The sequence below is a fragment of the Austrofundulus limnaeus genome, unplaced genomic scaffold (genome assembly GCF_001266775.1).
Source record: "Austrofundulus limnaeus strain Quisiro unplaced genomic scaffold, Austrofundulus_limnaeus-1.0 Scaffold7, whole genome shotgun sequence".
Classification (NCBI taxonomy): domain Eukaryota; kingdom Metazoa; phylum Chordata; class Actinopteri; order Cyprinodontiformes; family Rivulidae; genus Austrofundulus; species Austrofundulus limnaeus.
In genome coordinates this window covers 1,498,703-1,511,009 of record NW_013952409.1, presented here as the reverse complement: position 1 = coordinate 1,511,009, position 12,307 = coordinate 1,498,703, and the positions used below count along the sequence as shown (strand labels likewise).

Genomic DNA, 12,307 nt, shown 5'->3' with positions numbered 1-12,307 from the left:
CTAATAAAGTGGCCGGTGAGTGTATGTTGTAGTAAAAAAATCTTGTTTTTTTATTTATTTAATGTAAAGATACATTTTAGATTAGTTTATTTGCTGCGTTAAAGCATTAATTTTAAATGTAAAAGTTAACAATACTTCAGGTGATGAACAGAATGCTGGTGCCAGAAAGTCATGCAGTAGTTAGTACAGATAAATAATTAAATAATATCAGGTTCGTAATAATATTTCAATTAAGGATGCACAATACATATTAACATTAACATCGGTATCGGCCGATGTTGGTTATTTTTTTCGCGTATCGGTATCGCTCCAATAAGTAAAACTGGACTGATATTAACAACCGATACTGATTTCCCGCTCGTTGCCATTTCTGCTTTGGTAAGGGAGATAGTTGGTATTTATGTCATTTGTGTGTTTGTGTTATATCGGTTGTTAAACAATATTATTATCGGATATCGGCTGAAAATTTAATGCATCCCTAATTTCAATAATGGGATGCGTGAACAAATTTAAGTTCCCTTGTAACAGGAAATAATTGAGAACCACTGGTCTAGAGAAATCAAAAATATATATAAATAAATATTTAAACATTTTAAATTAAAGTTAAAATTTAGTCACTTATGTGTTCTTAAGGGTCTTTGTATAATAGTAATAATAATAATAATAATAATAATAATAACTAACTCGACTCTTCTTGCCCGCTAAATGTCGACAGGAACACCAGAGTTCATGGCGCCGGAGATGTACGAGGAGAAGTACGACGAAGCCGTGGACGTCTACGCCTTGGGGATGTGCATCCTGGAGATGGCCACCTCRGAGTACCCGTACTACGAGTGCCAAAACGCCGCCCAGATCTACCGCAAAGTCACCAGCGTGAGTTGAAGGGGGAGAACCCCGGCACAACCGGACACCTGATTTACTCTTTACCGTCTAAAGATCCTGTTTAACCTGCTCTTTGTGTGTCATTTCGAACCGAACTGTCTCTGCGTCAGAGCATGACCAGAAACCCGTCGTACGAAAGCTTTGGAGAAAACATGTTTTAACGCGTAACATTGAAATAATCTGACTCAGCCCAGCACGAAAGAGAAGCTTCATTCAGGACAAATTAGATTTCTTAAAAAACGTACAGGTAGGAGGTTTTGAGCGGCTGTTTTTCAGGCCTTTCCTGTGTACTTAGTGAAGCAATGAGGCTGCCGTGGGTCYGAGCGGGCGACGGCTGAATTATATGTTTTGGAAACAGTGTCTCACTTTTTCACTTTACAGAGAGGGCTGTTTCTTTCCTGTGTCTCAAACACAAAGTAAACAGTGTCTGATGGAAGCTGAAAACTGAGACGTGACAATGCCAATAAGTGGCTTCATCGCAAAACTCGAGTGTATTTCATTAGTTATTTGTGTTTATATGAAAAACAAACAACGCAGTGGTTCATTTTCATGTTATTTACATTTTTCACAATATTAACCCCTAACCTGCAAACTGTTTACCCTCCTYCTGAAGTGGCTGACTTCTGTTTGAAGCAATTTATGTCAAAGAGGCTTTTAGTGAGAAATAAAGCTCGACAGAAACAACAAACAAGATTCCCTCATTGAACTCGTTCGTAAAAAGTTTTCAGAACCTCCAGCCAAAAGAGCTGAGACGCAGGTGTGTGTGTTCGCCTCAGATTGTTTGTTTGTTTCCAACCAGGCAAAATTAAATTTGGAGAAGAGGTGGAGCACGAAAGGGAAAAACTTAAAATGTTTTTCTGAATCACTCTGTTTGAAATCAGAGATCAGGGGGGCCTTGACCTTGGCAGAAGGTTRTTTAACTGGAAGTAAGACGTGTTTTTATTTGTACTACGTGAAAATTTGTGTACATTCTTGGACGTTTCATTCAAATGRGGCTGATAAAAATCTTATTCTGGGTCATTAATTTGCCTCTACATCCTCCCCTCTTCTGAGGAGGCTTTACGGGAATGTGCCTCCTGTTTACAGTAAAGGTCCATCTCCATTTTGAATGATAAGGTCCGGTTTGACGTTCGTGTTTATTCCAAAGGGTTTTGATGTGGTAAAGGGTCTTGCAGAAGTGGTTAAGAGATTTTAAAAGGATATGCTCGTGATTGATATCGCTGTTTGACCAATCAGCCGATGAGGTTCTAAGAACTGAGCTGGAAGCAGCTGGGATCACCCAGTGGAAGATTCTAAAGCTGCACCAAGTCGACCCGAGAAGGGCCGAGTTGAGCCACTGGAAACAGGACGATACGGATTCCATYCTGTCGTATTTATCTAAATAAATAGTCCATTTTACTTGAGGATGTCCAGATGAAAACAATTGTACAGTTGATATGACACCAACATTTTTCTCTGGACCTGATCTAAACCTTCATCGCTGCAGGAAAGGAGCAGAGTCACAAATTAGATCTGGATCYATTAAGAACTGATTTATTTTCAGTCGTTCTTCATACGACGCTGGAGCAAACGGCTTRAAAGAGAAGCCCAGATGCGGTGCAACTAGACCTGTCGCAGTAAACAATAAATCAATTAATCGTATGATAAAATGAGGAAGATAAATTAAAATGAGAACAATAATTTTCAYTTGCCTGCTTGTTTGTTTTKTTCGTGTCTCCCTTTGCGAGGCYCATGGTCTCTAACCTCTGTAGTATGAGAGCCCGTGAACAGACATTTATTCAGAGGAGCGTCTTCAGTTTTCTGACGCCTTCATACAGCTGGCAACACCTCAGGATGCCCTCAGGGCACCGTGCCAAACCTTGGGATTACTGAGAGTTGTTTTTTCTTTTTTACACTATGTAAATTTTATTGTAAACTTCCATAAACGGGGGGTTATATCATTATATTAGTTTAAACTGGTCTCAACAGTATTATCGTTTATCACAATAATTTCTGAGGCAATTTATCATCCAGTAAAATTTGTTATTGTGACAGGCTTAGGTGCAGCAGAACACTTTTTACTAATTAAACTAATTCATGTATTTTGGGGTGATCTTTATTTGTCTCCACCCTTCTAAGAAATAATGGCTAATGGACACTAATTTCGCAAAAGAAATTAGAATCTTCTTCAAAAAMGTAGTGTGAATGCTGAGGGCTGAAAGTCTTTGCTGAAGAAGCTGAAATTAAATTGAAGTTAAAAGCAACAAAACAGACGCTAAAGCTAAAAATAGTAAAATAGTGGCTAAAAGGAGCTAAACTGTAGCTAAAATGACCAAAGCAGTATAGCTGTAAGCTTAGGTAGCAAAATGATAAAAAAAAATGCAAGTATCAACAAAAATGCTAAAGCTACAGTTAACAAAATAGCAGCTTAAATTAATAAAATTTGATCACTGTAAACAATAAGTAGCAAAATGATAAAAACTACAGTTATCAATACAGATGCTTAAACTAAAAGTAGCAAAACAGAAGCCTAAATAAGCATTTCATCTCCTAAAAAATGGCTTTAATTGTAGCTTAGTGGTGTCCAAAGTCAGTCAGTCCTCAAGGGGGACTGACTTTGGACAATTTCTTAAATTAAATTTAATTAATGAAAAATATGTATTTCTATGGGGAATTTATCCTAAATGAAGTTACATCTTTTGAAACATAAAAAATAATAGTCCTAGCACACTATTCGCAATTGAAATGAAAAAATAATGTCTAAGAAAACAAAGTATTCAGGAGCAATTTGTACAGAAAGATGTGAGTGCTGACTCAGCATTTATTTTTGCTGTCTTGGACGTAGGTTGAAAGGCTTATGTAACAGTTAGTACAAGTCAAAAATACATTTTAAGTTCACCCACCCCCCCAAAAAAGGTCATTGTCTTTCCCTCTGTGTTCCCTCAAAGATTCTTTTTTTTTTGTCTCCTTCAAACAGGAAGCCAGGAATATCTTGATAAACTATTTGAGGTGATAAAACAGCAGCAGATACTGTGAGAGTGTTAGTGTTTAGGTGTGATAACAAAATGCAGCTCTCTCAACCTTCTGCTGGTATGAAAAAAAACGAAGAGTTATGTTTGGGTGTTTCACCCAACATCTTCCGGATGTTTTCGTATCTTTGGGTCGTGCGTCTTTTTGACCTCACCGTTTTCCTGTCTTATCATTGTTTTTACAGGGTTTCAAACTCTGTTTTATCTTCATTCACCTGATAGCATTCAGGCAACTTTATGCAAAAAATATTATCTTAAATAGAGAAAATTACATAAAAATGGTCAATAAAGCTGAAACTGTGTAAATATAATTCAAGGAATTAAAACACGAGCTAAAAGCTAAAACAGTATCAGATACTAGCGCATATAGAAAAAAACTTAACAAAATGTAAAAAAAGCAGTGGTTTCTAAAGCTAAAAGTAGCAAAATACTAATTAAAGGCTAAAGCGTGAAAGGATATTTAAAGGCAACAAAAGCTTAGCTAAAAAAAGAGAAAAGCTAACCAAAATAAGGTTTTCTATAAGCTAAACTTACCAAAGGCTAACTAAAAGCTAAAGTAGAATGGTAAGTTAACTAAAAGTTAAAAGTGTCTTAATTATAAAAGTAGCTAACGGATAGTTAGGCATATCAAAATGCTATACAAATCACTGTATGGTAGCTACAAGCTAGCAAAATGTTAGATTAACTAAAAGATAAAAACAGCAAAAGCTTAGCTAAAAATAAATTAAAAAAAACATCTAAAATGAGATTCTTTACAAGCTAAATGTACCAAAGGCTAACTGAAAGCTAAAATAGAATGTAACTAGAACCTAAAAGTGGCTCAATTTTAAAAATAGCTAAAGGCTAACTAGGGCCACGTTCACACTGCAGGAAAATGAGACCCAAATACATTTTTTTGCCCATGCGAACCATATATGTTTTTTATGACAGTCTGAACGCAACAAATCTGWTTTTGTTCAAATTCGACTCAGGTTTTTTCAGTATTTGTTACTGAATCGGATACATATCTGATGTTGACTGCAGTCTGAACGCACATGAGGTGGGGGTGAAGGATCGAAAAAGACGCTAACCTCGAGTCACGCTGTTTAAATCTGCTCCACACATCTACAGCTACAAAACTGAAGTCCAGTTCCTTCGTCTATTTCCTTTGCATTTTCTATGTCCTGGATGACTGGGAATCCTCAGAAACATATGATGGTAACGTCCAACTTTGGTCGCAAACCGTATCAATCCTAAAGGTCAATACTTTACTTCAAGCAATTCACTCCGAAAATAAAACGCTTCACCAGAGCATATGGTCAGAAGCAGGTTCAGATGTAAACACTGAACTAAACATGTCAGACAATTATTTAATCAMCTCTGAATGAACAGCAACGTCAGAATCGATATACTACAAGTAGCATGTTTAGCTAACTCTGTAAACAGACAGCTGAATGAGACGTCACGTCTTTTTCTGTGCATGRGGGTCACATCAGTGTCGTGTAGAGGTCACACTGGAGTCTGATGGAGGGCACATTTAAAATGTAATATGAAACTTTTACGCCAAAAAATCTTTTTTGTTTGTTTGTTTGTTTTCTCCAAAAATCAGAATTAATCATTAAGACCTTGGTATATCAAAAGGCAACTATAAAAAAACAGAGGAATGTACATAACTACAAGCTAAAGGTAGCAGTGTTAGAATGTTGGCTAAAGATAAAAGGAGCAAAAAAAATATTAGCTAAAAGATAGAATTCAAGCTTTTTTAATTACTTTTTTTCTTAAACCTTTTAAAAACAGATATAATGAAACTTGTTTTGTTTTTTCTGTCTTTTTAGGGCATTAAACCCGACAGTTTCTACAAAGTAAAAGTCCCAGAACTCAAAGAGATCATCGAGGGCTGCATTCGTATGAACAAAGATGAAAGGTATGAAAAAATACCCAAAGTAAAACTTTCTCAAACCTGAAGTCATCCTGATAATAAACTAAGGTGTGTGATTGATTTTCTCTCCTCTTCGCTGCAGGTATACCATTCAGGACCTCCTGGATCACCCGTTCTTCCAGGAGAACAACGGCGTGCACGTGGAGCTGGCGGAGGAGGACGACATGGTGAAGCCGGACCTGAAGCTGTGGCTGCGCATGGACGACACCAAGAAGCTCCACGGGAAGTACAAGGACAACAATGCCATAGAGTTCCTCTTCGAGCTCTACAAAGACGTGCCCGAGGAGGTGGCTCAGGAGATGGTAGGAGAACCGATGAAGTGGCCAACGTTTGAGGAAACTGAAAAACTGAATTGAGATCAGAGCAGATACCAAAGTCTTGATCAATGATGATGGATTTTTACGGGTTCTCCTTGACCTCTGATGGTTTTTAGCTTTATAAAACCAGACGCTTTAAAGAAATGGCAATGCAACCACTCAACCTTTTTCAGTCAGTTTTTGTTCTCTGGGTCTTTAGCAGGAGATATTTGTAAATTCAGAATATTAGATCTTTATTTTTTGCTCCGAATGTATGACTCTTAACTTCAAAACGTCAAACCTCACTGATAAAACATCTCTATGCGATTATGCTTCTGTTTCTGATTTCTAATGGCATGTGAAAGCACGTTGCAGAGTACGTGTCAAGGTCACGGCTCAACATTTAATCACCACTGGCTGGAAATGTGAGAGGACATCTCAGGAAGCTGCCCACGTCTTTAATATCATACCTCTCATGCTTTCTAAGAAACGGGTCTTTATGTCCTCAAACTTGCCCCTTGTTTCCCCAGTAGAGGTCACTTTTAATGAAACCGCCACTGTTTACGTCTTTGTCGGAGATTTCATCAAGATCAAATTTGGTATCAGTGAGGGACATCTAGTCCGGCCAATCGGATGTAATCTGACAAAGTGTTGAGGGGCAGAGTGCCGGTTGTCCCAGGAGGCAACTGGAGACACTGAAATGACCTGAAGGATGCAGCTCAGATGTGTTGTTATGAAGCAAATGCCACTACTTGTCTAGTCAGGTCAGCAGGCCTGCATAAATGTTCCGCATCAACACAAAAACCTGTTTACAAACCCCGGCTTCTCCGGTTTTTCCAGGTCGTGCTTGGCTTCGTGTGCGAGGCGGACTTTAAGATCGTGGCCAAGGCCATACGAGACAGGGTGACGACCATCAAGAGGCAGAGGGAGAAGCTGCAGCGGCAGGCGGAGCGGAAGAGGAAGCAGGCACGAGAGGCGATCGAGGAAGAGCCGGAGCCTCAGTCGCCTTCGCCCAAAGTCAGCGATGTCATCACAGCCAGGTCCCCCACCCCGGCCCTGACGCCCTTGGCCTCCATGACGTCCCCCATCACCAGCTCTGCAGACTCCGGCGTCAGCTCCAGCTACCCCGCAGAGCCGGAGGAGCCCGAGGTGGATCAGCACTTCCACGTCCGCTACAACAGCCTGTCTTCAGCTAACTGTGAGCTCCTTAAAGTGCCTATGTACGGAGGGCCAACACTGACGTAATTAAAAATAAAAGCAGAAATATATAAATGGCCCAATAAAAAAATTAATACAATTAAAATTTAGCAACTAGTGATCAGTTCTTGAAAATGATTTGTGTCTTTTTATTTCCGTGTGTTGTTTTTATATTTTTCTGTTCTTCATGCACAATTAGTCTCCACATGGATCCTCCTCCTTCCTGTTTATTAACCAAAAGTAGTGGCGCTGACCCAAGAAGGGCAGCCTACCTTATTTGCATGACGAGGCTGAAATGTGTAAGGTAAAATAAAACCAGGAGACAGAAAAAAAGTAAAAAACACATGGAAATAAAAAAGACTTGTTGGAAAAAAACAATTACAAAGAAAATTAAGAGACAGAAAGGCATTTATGAGTAAAGAAAAACTAAACATATATATTTATAAAAAAAAAAGTAAAATTTAATTATGTGCTAAAATATATAATTTGTTGGAACTAAGCTGAAAAAATACACATGAAAGTCAATTAAATTATAAAACATGAGATAAAATTCTCCTTTTCAAAATTAATTGGTGCATTTTAAATGTATTTATTTATTTATTGGGACATTTATATATCTTTTACTTTAAATTGTAATGTCAGTTTTGGTCCTCCATACCTATGACATGCATATACTTCAAATACAAAAACTCAAAGAAAACATCTTAAATTCAAGAAACATTATAATAATATAACAATACATACTATTTTACTCATTTTGTCACATAAATGGCTGGTTTTATTTTGAATTTGGCTCAACCAAGGTGAAACAGGAAGTGACATCAAAGGAGAACTCTTTTTAAGAAAGAGACCTCCCTGGTCTTTGTTTATTAACATCACTTCTTGTTACTTCACATGCGAATATCTCAACAACTGTTCATCTCAGTGGCGTGTAATTTATCTGTCATCTATGTTATCTTTCCAAAAATGCATTCATAATTATTACAAAAATTTGATGTCAGGCACTTTAATGTGTCTCAAACCAGACCAGACTGAAATATCTCGCCCTCAAACTCTTTCAGTTTGGAAAGAAACGTTCAAAACTTCACAGTAGCCAAAACATATTACTCACAATGCCCTTTTGCACTTCTAAGTTTTGTATAAATACAAAAGCAGACTGGTTTGTAGATAAACTTACCTTTTTTTGCGGAAGTGTCACAGTAAGAAGATACCATTATTTACATTTAACAACGTTAGTGTGCATAAAACTGGACCTGATGTGTTTTCACTGWACCAACTGTACTGAACACTGAACTGTTCCTGCACATCAGAAAGAAACGTAAATGTTATATTGTGGATAACTGAATTATTCAGTCCCTGTAGGTTCTACCTCATGGTGTGTACGAGGGCTGTGATTTTTAAATGTCCTTATCTGAAACAACAGCCAAGATATTTTATCCGTACTCCAGTTTGATCTGTCTCCGTGAGTTTAAATGTCTCTTTTCTTTTGTTCAGATCACAGCTGGTTAATAGTTTGTGTGCCTTTTGTTGAAACAGCTGACTGTGAGACGGACGGCGACCAGAGTTCCTCCGGACTTCAGGATCCACTGGAGGCCAACAGCTTTAACTCCCCCGCATCCCCTTCAAACACGCAAACCAGCTCCCCCGTAGTAAATGGCCTCCCCTTTCCAGCCGTGCGCTTCCCTTCGGTGAGCTTCTTGAGGAGGGTTGTCTCTTTAAAATGCCTGTTTTTTTAAATGTTAGCATCTGCTCCACACAATGTGACAAACATTTATACTAACATATCAGAAAGTAACATTGGTTGGAATGATTTGTCTCTTGATTTTATGTAAAGCAAAGTTCTGAAGGCGAAAGGGCAATCCTGTTTTTGCCTCTGTGTGTTTGTTAGCAAAATATCTCATGAACCATTGGATGGCTTTTAATAAAACTCTCAAAGTAATCAMTGGATGTAGGTCTAAACTAATTCAAGCTGGAGTGGACCGCTCTGGAAGCTGAAGGGGGGCGGGGTGTGAAGCATCTCCTTTGGATTTAAAGAGACAGCCTCYAAACGAGTTGATCTGAGACACACCTCAGAAAAGGGGTAAAAGAGGGGCTTGTGGAGTTACAATAAGGAGCAGATCCAAATTTATAGACCCCATCTGAATGTGAAAAAGAAGGATTTAAAAGTTAAAAACATTTAACAGTTAGAAACTCTGTCCTTTAATTATGAATTTATGCTTTAAAATTGATTTATTAATCTGCAAAGTAATAAGTTCATTATCATTTGGAAAATAACTGTTTTTGTAGCAAAAACTGAAATAAATTTGTGAGGTTTCCCTTCACGTTTCTCTCATTTGTCTTTGTAGAGCATCGCAGTTCTCAGTAACACAGAACGCGGACATTCAGGACCTGCAAGCGACTTCAGCTCACCTGTAGACAGGTAAAGTTGCTCTTTATTTTACACTCTCAGTGAAGCCTCTGTTCTTTAGTGAAGTGAGGGACCTGGAGGTCTTCCTGTGTTCCTCCTCCTCCACATCTGTGGGGCTGAAACAACAAGCTTGGGGCACCCAGCGAACTCTGCTGTTATTATTGCAGCGAGGCAGATCGGACCCTTGTAGCTTTCCACTCAACTGTGACTCAGATGTTGCGTGGATCCTGCTTTCCATGTTGGAGGGACAAGAAAACGATACCTGTGTGTGTGTTTGGAAAGATTTTAATGAAACTCTCAAAATCCACAACTATTAAGGAGCTCCTCATCCCGTTCCTACGGCTGAGCCCGGCCACGCYTTAGTTGTCTTCATTTAGCTTTTAGCTGCCATTCTGCCCTCCTTCTTTTTGCTTTAAGTTCAAGTTTTACCTCAAGTGGAGGAGTTTAAGTTCCTGAGATAGGATGAGGAGCTCCGTCATAGTAGAGCCMCTGCTCCTCTGCATTGAAAGGGTTCAGTTGAGGTGTTCATCTGATGAGGAGGCCGCCTCTCTTTAGAGGTGTTCCAGTCACCCAGGGCTCACTGGAGGGATCATTTAGCTAGTTTCTGTTAAGCTTCTATATTCTCAAACTTATTTTTTCTTGTTGTTCCACTTCTTTATATTTCATATCTTACATTTTTTATTTTTAAACCTTGTACTTTTGTTTTAGATTTTTTTGTTTCTGTTGWATGTTCTGCACCTCGACAACACCATGTCAAATTCCTTGTACGTAAAAATACTTGGTCATTAAATCACATTCTGATTATGTATCCTCTCTGGCCTGGGAACGCCTCGGGGTCCCCCCAGGATGAGCTGGAAAGTGTCTCTGGGGAGAGGGACGTCTGGGTACCTGTTTCCTCTGCGACCCCGGCAGAAGATGAAGATGGGMTTTAAGTTTTAGGTTCCTCAGAGAAGTCTGTTAGAGCTCAACAGCCACGCTTGCGTTTTCTCTAGTTCTGTTTAATTTCCATGTGTTTGAAGGTGAAAACAGGCTTTGAGCTGTCGGGAAGTGGGTGTGTAAACTTGTTTCTGCTACAGAGTGAGGACCATCATGTGTTTTTAACCAACAAAGTGAGGTCATTTTGGGAAAGTGAGGACATTTTCCCTGTCTTTAGTTTTTTTGCAGCTCTACTGCGCTGTCCTCGTTAGGTTTAGAGGRATGGTGTGAATGAGGTTTTAGTTCAGGTTAGGGTTAGAAATAGATCAGTAATAGTTAGGGTTAGGGAAAATGTCTGGGTTAGATATAAATGCAGTGGCAAAAATGAATGGAAGTCAATACAAAGTCCTCAGTATGATGTAAGTACAAGAATGTATGTGTATGTGTGAATGTGTTAAACAGAGACAGCCAGGTGGACACTGCCAAGCAGTAGGCTGTAAATGTTAGCAGCCTGCGTTGGGGAGGCGGGTGGCGTCTGTAACTACTGTGATCTAAAAGACCCAGGAGATACAATTATATGAGCCAAAGCTACTTCTTTGTTTTTTTTTTGTTTTTTTGTCTTTAAAAGCTGAGGTTTTTTGAAATGTTAAACATGCGCAATGTATAAACAGTACACATATGATGCATCCTTTCAATGTTTAAATATAAATACAATTTATTTCCCACTTTATGAATGACGAGCTGATGTAAATAGTTTTTTCAACAAGGTTCTCACATGCAGTCTGTCGTTTTTACYTTTGTTTTGTTTTCTTCCAGCTACGCCTCCGATGTGACCTCAGGTCTGAGCGACGGTTACGAGGGCCTGTCGGAGAAGAGCGAGAAATCCGCCGCGAAGCGAAACGCCGCCAAGCTGTTCAGGAGGAGGGCGCGCTCCAGGCTTCGCATCACAGGGGTACAATAAATCTCATCCATTGTTTACGGCTTCAGGCATTTTTTTTTACCCGCGTTCACACAGATCAACAAATAAATCAGCCTGGATTTAGCTAATTAATTACCGGAGGCATTTATTTTACAACTCTGTGGTCCCGCTCCACCCTGTCTCTGTGACGTTATCAGTGGTGTGTTTGTGTTTTTTTTTTCCCCTCTGACAAACACACGTCTTTATTCTTCAGATCAGGACGCTCTGTTTTATTTTAATGACTGTTGTTTTACTGTGTCAAGCCTCACATCCATCCAGAACAAGTGCAGAGAGTTTGTTTGCTAAAATATCACGCTCCTCTCGTGTTGCTTGATGCGAGGCGTCATCATTGATTTTTGCTTCCGCAGCTCTCTGACAAAGCYGACCGAGTGGTCGAGTGTCAGCTGCAGACGCACAACGACAAGATGGTGACCTTCAAGTTCGATCTGGACGGAGACAACCCAGAAGACATTGCTGCTGTCATGGTGAGCMCGCGTTAGTGCCACTGCGTTAAACTAAAACCTGTCATTTACTTCAGATATATTTAACTGTTGCGTTGTGTTCACCAAAGCTCTGCGGAGATAAAGAGAACTTGTAAAAGTTTACTGGTTTGACATAAAATTCAAGTTTGCAACATGTAAACTTAAAAAATACTGGTTTTAGCTAAAATCCAGTGATTAAAAAAAAAAAAAAAAAAGAGCATACATTTGTATCATTCATTTGTAG

General features: G+C 39.1%; 1 protein-coding gene across 5 annotated transcripts in view; it reads left to right on the top strand.

The window, feature by feature from the left end:
* Positions 1-12,307, top strand: part of wnk4a (WNK lysine deficient protein kinase 4a) — a 55,364-nt gene that overhangs the window by 26,163 nt on the left and 16,894 nt on the right. For all 5 annotated transcript variants that reach the window (XM_014032463.1, XM_014032454.1, XM_014032445.1 and 2 more), the window contains exons 5-12: positions 716-873; positions 5,705-5,793; positions 5,891-6,110; positions 6,945-7,302; positions 8,838-8,989; positions 9,647-9,720; positions 11,440-11,575; positions 11,950-12,066. In XM_014032463.1, coding sequence (XP_013887917.1) covers positions 716-873; positions 5,705-5,793; positions 5,891-6,110; positions 6,945-7,302; positions 8,838-8,989; positions 9,647-9,720; positions 11,440-11,575; positions 11,950-12,066 — 1,304 coding nt within the window. The remainder of the gene's footprint in view (positions 1-715; positions 874-5,704; positions 5,794-5,890; positions 6,111-6,944; positions 7,303-8,837; positions 8,990-9,646; positions 9,721-11,439; positions 11,576-11,949; positions 12,067-12,307) is intronic.